Source organism: Petaurus breviceps, unplaced genomic scaffold, assembly GCF_028583685.1.
Source record: "Petaurus breviceps papuanus isolate PSGF00001 unplaced genomic scaffold, PetGlider_PUasm1.0 180, whole genome shotgun sequence".
In the NCBI taxonomy this organism is placed as follows: domain Eukaryota; kingdom Metazoa; phylum Chordata; class Mammalia; order Diprotodontia; family Petauridae; genus Petaurus; species Petaurus breviceps.
In genome coordinates, this window is record NW_027185782.1 from 2861051 (window position 1) to 2875378 (window position 14328).

Genomic DNA, 14328 nt, shown 5'->3' on the forward strand with positions numbered 1-14328 from the left:
TTCTCTCCCACAAGCTTTCTCACCTTGTTAGATTTGAAACATCAAGTTTCACAGTGTAGGTCAGAGATGCCAAACTTGGGCTGCAAAACTCCCAAGGGTGCCTACAAAATTATACATACGTGCATATGTATAACACAACATGGATAATGTTAATTTGTGATTTCCTAAGTCAGTATGTGGCAGCAGAGGTCCATTTCTATTTGTTTGACATCTCTAGTGTAGAGCATAGGGTCTGGAAGTGACCTTAGATATTATCTAGTCCAACCTTCTCATTTAACAGATGAGAAAATTCAGACCCAGAGAAGTAAGAGATTTGTACAAGTTCATACAAGTAATGAGCAGCAGAGCTGGGGTTGAAATCCACCTCTTTTGACTGCAAATCTATTGTTCTTTCCACGTTAACAATTTGAAGTGTTTGAGTTTAGGATTAAAAGGTTGGTAAAAGTCAGAACTTGTACCTTCGCTTTCTTCCTTTTTTGATCATATTGTTATATGACAAATGATTTTTTTTGCAGAGTAATTCCTTGTATTCCCTTCTAGATTATTGGCCTTCAAAATGCAATTTATAAACACACGAAAAAGGTGCTTACAAATTTTCATATTAGATACAGTATAGTAAAACTTCATTAATTTAAAACCCAAGGGCCTGGAGAAATTGATTTATAGTAGTTTTATTTGGTATATTTATTAAATAAGAACAGAATAGCTACTTATGTAGGTGAAGAATAGCAGCTCATAGGATTATAGGATCATAAATCACAGTTTTAGAACTGGGAAGGATGTCTGAGTTACAGAGAGGTAAAGTGACTTGCCCAAGTTCACACAACTGGTAAGTGAGGCAGAATTTGAACCTAAGGCTTACTGACTCCAAGTTCAGTGCCCTATCCAGTTACTCCTAAATTAAATTTAAATTAACCAATTAAATTTAGCTTAACCAATATTTGCTTATTGTGTTATGGTATTAAGGTCTAAGATTTTATACTTATTAGTAATAATACTAATACTTATTAGTAGTAGAAAAAAGTGATTGAGAAAAACTGCAGACCTGTGTGTCTGCTTTCCTTTTTATACATGACTTTATGATAGTCATTTATCTACAAATTGAGGGAACCCTTGATAAGAGTATTAGCAGGTTGAAGGCAAGCTTTAAGGGACAGTATTCTATAATGTACTTCATCTTACCATGTTTCAACTGACTGAAAGATGTAGAGAATACAAAATCCCACTGTGCTTATTGTTTGCTAGTTATGAAAAAGCATTTGGTTTGCATCAAAAAATAAATACAAAAGAATGAAGGAAGATTAAAAGGGGACATAGACAAGCAGGGTAGTACTGGAACTACATTGTTAAGTTGGAATTAACCTCCTCCCCTGAGCTTTATGAATTATATTAAAAACAAAAAACAAATGGTATATAATGGAAATTCATAGTATATATGTTTATATGTATATATAAGACATGTTTATATGTAAATATGCAATATTTGTATATTTTATATACATGTATTAATATCACATAGAAGACAATGAAGAGCCACATGGTGGGTATGAGCAATGAGAAATATAAAAAATACTATACATACACTTGTGTGTGTGTATGTATTTTGTAGATCAAAACACTGCTTTGAAGACTCTCCTTTGACAAAATGCCTCTTATCCTTATGTCAAAATCGTTCGTGATTTCTTGAAAGATAAAATAGCAGAAATAGCCTTGTTTAGTGATCCTCTGATCATAAACATCAGATGAAGCATAACGCGGGTGATATGTACTTGCCAAAGTTGTTTATTACTGTGAAGGAGGAGACACAGCAGAGTCCAAGTTTAAAAGGGATGATGTGGCTGATGAGGCACTCCTAGTTATCCTTTTCTAATACTTGTATTCTACTGAGAGATATGGAAAACAACAATCTCCAAAGAATTGAAAATTAATGTCATGTGGAAAACAATGGAGAGGAACATGACGGGTGTGAACAATCAGGGACATTGAAAATGAATAGGAATAAAAGATGTCATTAGAGAAATGTGTAAGGAGGGGGAGAGGGATGACAGATGGCCAGAGTGCTACACTGGTATGCTTGAGATATTAGGAGAAATTGAATAAGGCCTACAGTACATTTAGTAGACTCCCTTTGGTGAACTTTTGGGAGAATATGGACATAGTTACACAGGTTGCATAGGCATGGATGGGTTGCAATATGTATTTGAAAGAACATCCAAATTAATGGAACCATGAATCTATTTGAGTGCTGCAGTAATAAGCTTTTATTTTTTCTTTAAAAAAATCTGAACTTAACCTCCACCAGTCAAAATGATCACTTCCATATGCAAAGTAGACCTGAAAAAGAGGACTGTATATGAAACTATAAATCTTTATTTTGTACAGTTTGTGGGATAATTTCTTTCAAGAAGCAGTAGAGGTCCATGTCTTTAAATATTTGAAGGGCTACTATATGAAATTCAATTCAACAAAAATTTATTAAGAACCTACTTTGTTTAAGGTACAGTGCTAGATATGGGAACAAAATAGTCCCTGCCCTCAAGGAGATGCATTGTAGTCCAGCATCCCAAGCTCTGGGCTTATACAGACTAAATTCTATACTTGGGCCTACAGCCCAAATCACATCTCTTTGGCTCATTTACCTTCTCTCAGAGTTCCACTTGTCTAGGTTGCTCCTGTCCGGGCACTCAAGGAAATAGTACATATGAGATATAAATAGCCTTTATTTTACCCCACAGAAAATGCAGGTAATGCAAATCTTTAGATGCTCTAAACAGTATAATATATGGAACTACATATATAAAATGAGATATGATTCTCCCTCTCTGACTAATATCACCTTCTCTTCAGGGACCTATACAGCCCTCAACTTCATGACATCAATGTGTGGTTTGGATTCTCCTTAGGCTACAAATAAATTTGAGATTGTTAGGCCCTTCCTAACACCTCTCAGTCCCTTACTCTGGCCAGTTCTGATGAGTCCCACCTATACCCCAAGGACCTACTCAGGCTTCCAGGCTTCCAGTACTTAGGCTTAAGGTTAGCATTCTCATATCTGCAAGGGGCCATAAATTTGGGGTTGCTACAGGGACAGTTGTCATATTTTAACAACTCCCTTTTAACTCCATATATATCATCTAGTCTTATGGTTCAATTCTAAGGGCTGAGATACCATACCACTGCCTCTTCACAGGTGGGAACAAGAATTAAACATCCAGGAACTTTCTTGGGACCACAATAGGCCCCATTATTGCTTCTTACTGACCTCTTTCAGGTCATGTAGAAAGTGGATGGATTGCTCTATTTGGCCCCAGAGGTTAGTACTAGGGCCAGTAGACTGAACAAGAAGTTGAAGAGGAGTGTATTTCAGTTCAATAAAAGGGAATATCCCTAAGAAGTAGTGCAGTCCAGAAGTTGAATGGGCTGCCTTGTAAAATAATAAGTTCCCCATCATTGCAAATCTTCAAGTAGCAACTGAATGACTGGTTGTCAGCATTGTAGAGGATATTCCTCCTTAGGGACTGGTTAGACTAGATAAGCCTGAGATTTCTGATTCTGAATTAAAGAATCTTAGCAGTACCTGAGTCCAAACCATACTTAAACAGGGATCTCCCTATAGCAAGGATTCTGAATCACTTTTGTGTCATGGACATCCTTGGCAGTCTTGTAAAACCTATTAACCCCTTCTCAAAATAATGTTTTTAAATACTTTAGATAAAATACATACGACTAAAAAGGAAAGCAAAGGTTAGTGAAAATAAAATATGATTTTTTTCCATACAAATTCACACTTTGGAAGTAGGCTTCTCTTCTGCCCCCCCTCATTCTTTTGCAACAGTTTGTAGAAGTGCTGCTTTTGTGGGAGAGGTGAAAGCATCATAAAACATCACTGATAAAAGGTTGTTTTGCTTCATTAGATAGTTCTGTTTCACTGTAGAATTAGATATTTATTGTTGTCTAGGCACTGTGGCTTTATTTAAGAGCTAGATTGGGTACACTTGTGAAGGATACAAAATAGCACCTTAATAAATAAATGTTATACATTTGGGAATACCAATTTCTTTTTAAAAAGTATGAAAATAAAGTAAAAAGTTAATGATTAGAGCCATCTTTGACTCTTAATTCTCTATCACTCCAAATGGCTTGTCCAATCAGTTGCCAAGACCTATCATTCCTATCTTTGTAGTATTTCTCACATCTAGTGACTTTCTAAACTTATTACAATAACAATCCTAGCATTTTTGTTATTCAGTTGTTTCAGTTGTGTCAGACTCTTCATGACCACATTTGGGGTTTTCTTGGCAAAGATACTAGATTGATTTGACATTTTCTTCTCCACTTTATTTTACAGATGAAGAAACTGAGGCAAACAGGGTTAATTGACTTGTCCAGGGTCACATAACTAGTAAATGTCTGCGGCTGAATTTAAACTCAGATCTTCCTGACTCCAGGCCCCAGTACTCTATCTACTGTACCACCTAGCTGCCCCAACCTAGTGTAGGCCCTAATTTTTAGGTACTGACTATTATAAATTGGCCTAACTGATATTTTTCAGTCTCTCCTTTTGTAAGTACATCTTCCACACAGTACCTGAATAATATTTCTAATGAAATACAATGATTTCATTACTCATTTACTCATAATCCTTTGATAGCTCTCCATTGGCTCTTGAGTAAAGTGGTTTTGTTTTTGTTTTTAATTTCTCTGACATCAGGATTGCTACCCTGGCTTTTGTTTTTTTTACTTCAGCTGAAGCCTAATATATTCTGCTCCTACCTTTTACCTTTACTCTCTGCTTCAGATGTGTTTCTTTTTTTTTTTAAAGCAATTGGGGTTAAGTAACTTGCTCAAGGTTACACGGCCAGTTATTTCTGGGTGGGTGCTAAGTGTCTGAGACCGGATTTGATCCCAGGTCATCCCGACTCTGGGGCCAGTGCTCTTACTCACTGCGCCACCTGGCCGCCCCTAAACAATTGGGTTTAAGTAACTTGTTCAAGGTTACATGGCCAGGTGTTTCTGGGTGGGTGCTAAGTGTCTGAGCCCAGATTCGATCCCAGGTCATCCTGACTCTGGGGCCGTGGCTCTTACTCACTGCACTACCTGGCCTCCCTGAGTAAAGTGTTAAGACCCAACTCTATATTGATTCAAAGCCTTCCATCATCTGACTCCATCCTACTTGTTCATCCTTATATTGTATTCTCTTTTGCATATTTGATATTTTTGGCTAAATTTAACTTTGTTGCCCCTTTGTGTCCTGCCTTCTCTCTTCTTGCCAATGCTTATATTATCCTCTATCTTCCTCTGCTTCTCCAGTCTCCATCTGGTCCCTCCTTCTAGGGTCAACACAGATACTACCCTCTTCCTAGGTGAAACTGGTCTCTCCCTCCTCAAATTTCTTATAGAACTTTGTCTAGATTTCTCTTTTGTACTTATCTCACTCTCTACTGTATCGTGTGTGTGTGTGTGTATGTACTCGTCCATTAAATTGTAAGCTCCTGAGCAAATGCTATCATATCTGACAGGTCGTATCTGTCTCCACATCCACAGTGCTAATGCCTTGTACATAGGTGCTTAATGTATGTTGTTGAATTGAATACTGAGAGAGAATAGTCTGCTGTGATTCTTTTACATTCTTTCTTATGTGGGCTTAAATATTTTAATCCATGCATGCATTGTTTTCATTGTTACGGATATATTTTTAGTGCTCATACTATAGTATAAGCTTCTTAAGTAAATATGTTCTGATAGTTTTTCTCTCTTACTACTCATATTTCAGTTTAATACATTACATGACTAATAGGTTAGATCAAGTTGCTCTTCTGTAAACAGGTGCATACTGTTATAACATCTCTATATACAGTCCCAGGGCTCTTCTTCAGGGCATTACCCAGCTAGAGTGGGCAGAGGGTTTATAATATTAAAATTAGGCATGCTGTGCAAAAAAAGTACTTTGATTTTAAGAAAAACGTATTAAATTATAAGTAGATTCAAGCTTAAATGATATAGCTAAAATTCAATGTGAATGGATTTTGTACATTGAACTGGAATTCATATTTAAATCTCTAAACTAATCTGGTGGATTCTTCTGTGTTTACTTTGGTTCTAGCACTCAACCTGCTACTGCTTATTCTCACTCAAGCACTGCAACAAATTATTCAGTCCAGCCAAGCCCTGGAGTGTCCCAGGCTGTAACTCCATCTTATGTCCCTACAACCCCGATGCCCCGGCAAATCTCCTCAGTGGGTTTTGGTGGATACCAGGCCCACTCAGGGCAGGACTACAGTTACAACACTCGTCAGCAGGAACCAACCTTGCAGCCTACCACAACATCAAATTACCAGGTATTAGACTAAAAAAGGGCTTCTGATACCTTTCTTTAACAACTAATCTACTATATTGATATTAATACATGCTGCCTTCAAATATAGGTTATACATCTATAATGAGATCTTTTTGAAAGGAAAAAACAGATGGGTATATCTGGAAAATTATGTAAAATAAGTATACAAAATTATCATATTCAAAATTTTGTTATTTACTAAGGAAGGTTTGTTTTTTAACATTCAACTTTTTTTTCCCAATTCAGATATATGAGATGTTATTGCTGGAGGGGATCTCAGAGATGATTTAGTCCAGTTGTCTTTATTTCCTGATTGAGGAAATTATAGTTTATAAAGTTAACACGACTTGCCTCTAGCTCCTCTAGCAAGTTAAAGGAGCACAGCACCCAGGATTCATGTTCTCCAGCCCAGTGCTTCTTTCATTGCTTCACTTTGTATTGATTCTTATCCTCACTTTTTGTCACAAAGATTCAAGCAGTGTTTCAAAGCAGTGAAAATAAAAATGAACAGAAATTTAGAATGTACTTAAAGGCTACACTTGAGTTTTAGATTAGTCTAATCTGGAGAGAAATTTGTGATTTGCATTTGTGCTAACATGGTACTTTCGGGAAATTCTAGGGTTTTTTTGTCCTGATTTGCAAACATCAGTAATATGGCAGAGGAGATAGTAAATGGTAGAGTTGGGATTCAAACCTCCTGACTCCCAAATTCAGAGTTCTTTCCACTCCCCTCATACTCTGTGTGGTTGTAGGACTTTTATTTTATGCCAGGGGTCAATAATTTATTAATCTCAAGCAAGTAAACTGAGCTGGGTCTGTGGGTTCAACCCATGGCTAGACTTAAGGATTGAAATGAAGAAAAAAGAACAGGGGAATAATTGAGGGAGATAGATAAAAATGGTAGAGAAGGACAGAGTGCGAGTGCCCCTTATAGCATGACTGTTGGTGTTTGAGTCCCTCTGATAAGCAAGAAACCGCTTGTTTCTTCGTCAGTTTTATTTGGGGGGGGGGGAGTGTCTGTATGTGTGTTTGTTAGCTGATGATCAATCACTAAGCATTTATGAAGCACCTACTATGTGTCAGTCACTGGGATACAAATGCCAAGAATGAAATTATACTTGCTCACAAGGATCTTACAGTCTAACACAATACCATTATAAAGTCTTAAACTGCTATTAGTCCTCTCTCTTTTCCCTCATCAGAGCCTAGTCAGAACCCATCCAAGGAAGTTTCTTCCTCCCAGGTGGTAAGGTTCTTCCTCTGGTATCCATCCTTTCACTTCCATTTGTTAAAGAGGTTGATTGGAAGAGTTGGACAGTTTGCCTCCAGCTACTATTATGGGCTCAAGGTATCAGAGGTATATCTGCCTCACTCTATTCTGGCCACTGTTAAAAGCTTATTTAAAGGAGAGTGAATTTGGGAAAACAAATGTGACACATCTTAGAACCAGTATGGTATAGCAGTATAAGTAACTGCCATATTCTTCTTTGGAAGATTAGGAAGCATTTATAGTTTTTTTGATCAAGATGATGATTGGATTTATCAGTCTATCAAAAACGTCGATTGAGCCATGTATAAGGCATTGTGTTAGATTAGGGGTGGAGAACAGGTCCTTTGACCGAATTTGGTCAAAGGGCCGCACTTGAGGACCTAGAGGGCCACATGTGACCTTGAGGCTTCAGGTTCTCTACCACTGTGCTAGATGATATGAAAAAGTATAGGGCAGGCTCAGCTCCCTAAAGCCTAATGCCAAGTACTGTCCATAAAGCTCCATCCTAGCTCTCTTGGTTATTTTGTGGATTAGGTGAAAGAGTTGTATGGCAGGGGGAGTCTGAGGATCCTGACACTTAGTATTCTTGTGACCTGGGACAAATTGCTCTGTCTTTGAGCCATAGTTTCCTGTTCAGTAAAGTGAAGCCCTTAGACTAGATTATCTTTCATCCCTTTTAGGTCATTCTCTAGATTAGAGCGCGTCCCTAAAACATTGCTCTGTACAATTCAAACTTGACATGGTATCGGGTTTGTCCCATGATGCTTTCACAGGAGAACTCCATTGTGCAGGGTCTTACTATATCTGTACATCATCTTTCACTGTATAGTAGTGTAGGAACATAATGCAGTGAAAAGTCAGATTCAGTCAGCGATGGGAAGACTTTGGTCATAACTTCTCCAAGTCTAGTGGCTGACGTTTTGGGCTGAGGGCAGTCCAATATAGTGGAATGAACAGTGAATTTGGTCTAGACTCAGAGCCAGGCTATACTGCCTACTACCTTTGTGACAGTGGACAAGTCCCTTCCCCACTTTGGTCCTTCCTCTCTAAAATAAAAGGGCTCGACTATACAATCATTAAGGGTCCTTCTAGATCTAAATGTTAGGTTCTCAGTAATGGGCTAATTCTCAAACTTTTGGAAATTATATAATCTTTTGCAATAAGTTTGATATCCTTGGACTTTGCTTTCTAGAATGGTATGGAAACAAACATTATAAAGGAGATAGCAAATTAATCTTGCTTTATGTTGCCATCTTTTAATGAAAGTTGTAGAGCTATCTTGTAGAATCTTAGGGTTCCTTTGGACATAGTTTGTAGACTGCTGCTCAGAATAAATCAACTGTCTCCAACTTATTTGAAGAATGGAGTTGCTTTTGAAGTCTGTTGCTCACTAGTGAAGGTGGGTGGAGATTGAAGACTGAAGGAGAGATGCTGGGGATTCAGTTTCTGAGAGAGGGAGGGAATATTGTGGCATCTGCTGCTCCTTGAACCTAGCAGGCTAGGTGGTTCAGTGGATAAAGTGCTGGACCTGGAGTCAGGAAAACCTGACTTCAGATCTAGTTCAAGTCAGACACTTAACTAACTTACTATTGTGGGTAAGTCACTTAACCTCTGTTTGCCTCAGTTTCTTCAACTGTAAAGTAGAAATAATAATAGCACCTATCTTCCAGGGTTGTTGTGAGGATCAAGTGAGATAATATTTTAAAGTACTTGACATAGTACCTAGCACTTTATAAATGTTATTATTAATTATTATTAACCACACTGCTTTTCCATGCATGGATAATCATGATTTACCAACTAGAGAGCTTTGTTCAATATTAAAGATTTTTTTCACAGTGTTGTTTAAACGACATTTATATTCACCTCGCTTAATTGGTATAGCCTAGGGGTGGGGAACCTGTGCTCTCAATGCCACATGTGGCCTTCTAGGTCCTCGGGTGAAGCCTTTTGACTGAGTCCAAGTTTTACAGAACAAATCCTTTTATTAAAGGAATTTATTCTGGGAAGTTTGGATTCAGTTAAAGGGCTGCACTTAAGAACCTAGAGGGCCAGATGTGGCTTCGAGGCTGCAGGTTCCCCACCCCTGGTGTAGCCTAATTGCGCACCTTCTCCAGAATTGTGTTGTTTTCTAATCTGATATTTGAGAAGATATTGGAATGAAGTTTCATTTTCTTTGGAAATACACTGCTTATTTACTGGGGATGTTCTGAAAGGGATTTCTGTTCTAGTATGGGTTCATGGGATCATATAGTTAGACCCTTAGAGACAAAAACCTCCATTCCTTCACTTGACATTTGACTTGGCTGAGGCCCAGAGATGTTAAATGACTCACTAGCATTATCCTCCACACATGGTCACAGAGACAGAAGGTGTGACCATGTGTGGAGGATAACGCTAGTCCCCTGGACATTAGACCCAGTACCTTTCCATTATACTATATAGTAACCCTGTAATTGTATGTGTTGGCTTTTATTTATAATGAGAGGCAGATTTACTTAATATAAAGAGCACTGAATTTGTGGTTCAGATTCTGGCTCTGCAGCTACACTCTGATACCTATATTACCTTTACCTCACAGAACCTTACTTTCTTCATCTTTATATTGAGGAGGTTAGGTGGGGTGATTGATCTCTCCATTTCCTTCTAGCTTTAAATCCTGTGCCCCTAACTACCAACATTTGTGGTAATTGAATGTAAATTACTTGTCTCTCCAACCAGGTTTATGGCTCTTTAAGTTAGGAATCCAGTCTTATACCTAGAACTGAAATAAGAAATATATGCCCTTGAGGCAAGATTTGAAAATAATTTTCCCTGTGTTGCTTTCTAGTAGAAGAATTAAGCCTTCCTTGTAACCCATGACTTGGCTTATCACAAAATAAATTTGTCACAGTAATGTGCACATAGATGCTTAAGTGTTCATTTCTGTCAGTAGAATGTGAGCTCCTCGAAGGTAGAAACTTTGTCATTTTTATGTCTAGTGTGTAGAGTGGTGCTTTACATTAATAGTTAAAAATATCTAGCTACATGCCTCTTAAACAGTGTTTTTTCCCCCTGGAATTTAAAAAAGTAATATTAAAAAGTATTTTTTTTAAAGTACCACACTTGTGCATGTTATACCCTAAGTCACAATAATAACTAATGTTTATATAGTACTTTAAGGCTTGCAGAATACTTTATGTGTATTATCTCATTTAATACTCACAACAGTCTTGCAAAGTAAATGCTGTTATTATCCCCATTTTTTAGATGAGACAGAGAGGTTAAGTGATTTCACCAGAATCATACAGCTATTAAGTGTCTGAGTCAGGATTCGAACTTCCTAGTTTGGTTACACCTACTTCTAGTTTTGCTTATTCCTTTTTGCCTCTCCCATGGTACTTTGCATGTGGTGCTTAGTATGAGAGGCAGTATGGAATAGTGGAAAGACCATTGGCCTTGGAATCAGAAGACCTTGTTCCAAATCCTTGGTCCAACACTAACTAGGCATATTATCTTGGACAAGTCAGTTAACTTTTTAGTTTCCTCATTTATAAATGGGCAATGATAATAATACTTGTAATAGCTACCTAAAAGGAATTTTGTGACTTAAATGAACTCATATAGGTAAGGTGCCATATAAAGCATTGTTCAACATAAAGGCAATCTATCATATAAAAAAAGATTGATTATATACACACATGTGTGTATATATACATTAATGAATTTAATTTAGTCCAAATTGGTCATCGTTGGACTGTATATTCAACTGACATTTACATCTGTTCTCTGAAATATCTTATGCAGGATAGTTACAGTTATGGACGATCCACACCTGCTAGCAGCTATGAGAATAAACCGTATTACCAGCCTACTTCTACCCAGGCTCAGCACACTGCCACAGACTCTTACTATCAATCAGGTGGGTGGTGTACCTAGCATGTGCACATATAAAAACACTTTGAGTGCAAAGGGTAGTGGCAGGGGATGGGTTAATTTTTTCTATTTGAAAGTAAATTCCAGGTACACATGAAGACAGAAGATGTGAATTTCAGGCATTGTATATTATCTCTTAATGTTTCAAACAAAGTTGTAGACATAAGAGATTAGATAAAATAAAAGATTTGACAACTGGGCTTATTAAGAAAGTTACCTCAATGCAGAATCAAGTGATAAAATTCTCTCTTTTTTTTTTTTTGCTTTTTTTTTTTGGAGGGGGGAGGGCAGGACAATTGGAGTTAAGTGACTTGCCCAAGGTCACATGGCTAATAAGTGTTAAGTGTCTGAGGCCACATTTGAACTCAGGTCCTCCTGACTCCAGGGCTGGTGCTCTATTCACTGCACCACCTAGCCACCCCGATAAAATTCTCTTAATCTTGCCATCACCCACAAATGTGCTGCCTCCATAGTCAATAATTCTGAAATCCCTTTAACCATAATCTACTGGCCTTTCTGCCTCTTTCTCTGCCTTCCCTTACAAAACCCTACTCTTCACCTGTACCATGACCTCCAATCCCTTGACTCCTCAATTACCTCTAAAGTCATCTCCCCTACACTAGCCATTTTTTCCTCTTCTCCCTATCTTGACTCCTTAGTGAACCAATTTAACTCAACACTGTCCTCTTCTCTTGAATCCTCAGCCTTATTATATTGCCCATTATTCGCAGCTAAGCCTTAATCTTGGATTACACCCACCATTTTCCACCTTCATTCCTACACATGTGCTACTGAGAGAATGTAGATAAAATTAAGCAACTTTTCTGACTGTCCACCACAAATTTATGTTTTACAACCTCAACTGGGTCCTCACTGCTGCTAGACAATTCTGTTCTACTTTCCTTGTCAGTTCACTATTCCTCTCTTCACAGAAGCTCTTCCAAACCTTTTCGTCTCTCCGCAAACCTCCCATAATTCCCCCTCCCCCTACTTTCTCAGGTGAGAGCCTTGTTTCATATTTTACAGAAAAAATGGAGACCATTTACCATGAGCCCCTTCTCCCTTCTTCTTCATCTCCTATCACTCAGGTGCCTTTTGCCATCTTCTCCTCCCTCACCCTTTTCTTACACAATGAAGTGGCTTTACTCTTTACCAGGATGCCATTCCATCTTGTCTCCTCCAACAGATTCTGGCCTTTGTTATCTCACTTATCTTCAATTTCTTCCTGTCTACTGGTTCCTTTCCTACTGTCTGAAAACATGCCCATGTCTCACTCATCCTGAAAAAACCCTGACTTGATTCTTCCATCCCACCTAACTATATCCTATATCTTTTCTGTTCTTTGTAGCTAAATTCATTGAAAAGGCTGTCTACAATAAGTGCCTCCACTTTCTCTCCTCACACTCTTCTCAACCCCTTACAATCTGGTTTCTGACCTTATCATTCCATTGAAACTTCTCTCAAGTTGCTAATGATCTCTTAGTTCCCAAATCCAATGGCCTATTCTCTTATTCTCCTTGACCTCTTTGCAGCTTTTGCCACTGCTGATCACTCTCTTCTTTCTAGGTTTTCATGACACCACTCTCTCCTGGCTCTTCTCCTTATCTGACCACTCCTCATCTATCTGCTTTCCTGGATTCTCATCTAGATCACATTCTCTAACCATAGGTATCCTTCAAGGTTCTGTCCTGGGTCCTCTTCTCTTCTCCCTCTATACTACCTCACTTGGTGATCTCATCAGCTCCCATAGATTTAAATACCACTCTCAAATCTATCTTCCCTGCCCCAATCTCTCTGCTAATCTCTCATTTTGATCTCCAAACTAAGTATCTCTAAACTGGATATCCAGTAGACGTCTTAAATTCAATTTGCCTAAAACAGAACTCATTTCTTTCTCCCATTCTTACTCTATCCCCTCCTCCTCTGACCTTCCCTATTATTTTAGAGGGCAACACTGTCTTCCCAGTTCCTCAGGTTCAAAACCTGGGAGTAATCCTGGACTCCTTACTATCTCTCACCTCCCATATCCAAGCTGTTGCCAAGGCCTATTGATTTCACCTTTGTAAGACCTCTTAAACATGTTCCTTCTTCTCCTCTGACACTGCTGCCAATCTGGTATTTGTTCTCATCACCTCACGTCTGGCTATCTAGCTTCCAGTTATCTGCTAAAGTGATTTTCCTAAAACCTAGGTCTGATCATTCCACTCCTTTCCCCTAATAAACTTCAGTGGTTCCAGAAGCAAATCTAGAATATTCTGGCATTCAAAGCTCCTCAAAACTTAACCCCATCCTACCTTTCCAGTCTTCTTATATCTCACTTCCTAATGTGTTCTCTTCAGTCAGTGACACTGGATTCCCAGCTGTTCCATGAACAAGACACTGTCTCTTGACTCTGGGCATTTTCTCTGACTGTCCCCCATGCCTGGAACACTTTTCCTCCTTTGTTCTGACTACTGACCTCCCTGGCTTCCTTTAAGTGCCACTTAAAATCCTTTCTACAGGAAGCCTTCCCCAACTCCTCTTAATTCTAATGCCTTCCCACTCTTAATTATTTCTTATTTGTCCTGTAGATAGCTTGTTTTGTATATATTTGTTTGCATGTTGCCTCCCTAATTAGAGTGTAAGCTTCTTGTATCCCGTTGTTTAGCACAGTGCCTAGCACATAGTAGGTGCTTACTGAATGTTTTTTGATTAAGTATATTGGTAAGGTTCACAGTCTTAGAATTGGGAAGAATCTTAAATTTCAGTAGTCCAACCCCTTCTTTCTTTCTTTCTTTCTTTCTTTCTTTCTTTCTTTCTTTCTTTC

General features: G+C 38.3%; 1 protein-coding gene across 1 annotated transcript in view; it reads left to right on the forward strand.

Annotated features, from left to right (window-relative positions):
- Window positions 1–14328, forward strand: part of ZFR2 (zinc finger RNA binding protein 2) — a 134113-nt gene that overhangs the window by 35872 nt on the left and 83913 nt on the right. The window contains exons 2-3 of the mRNA XM_069086839.1: window positions 6104–6338; window positions 11394–11508. Coding sequence (XP_068942940.1) covers window positions 6104–6338; window positions 11394–11508 — 350 coding nt within the window. The remainder of the gene's footprint in view (window positions 1–6103; window positions 6339–11393; window positions 11509–14328) is intronic.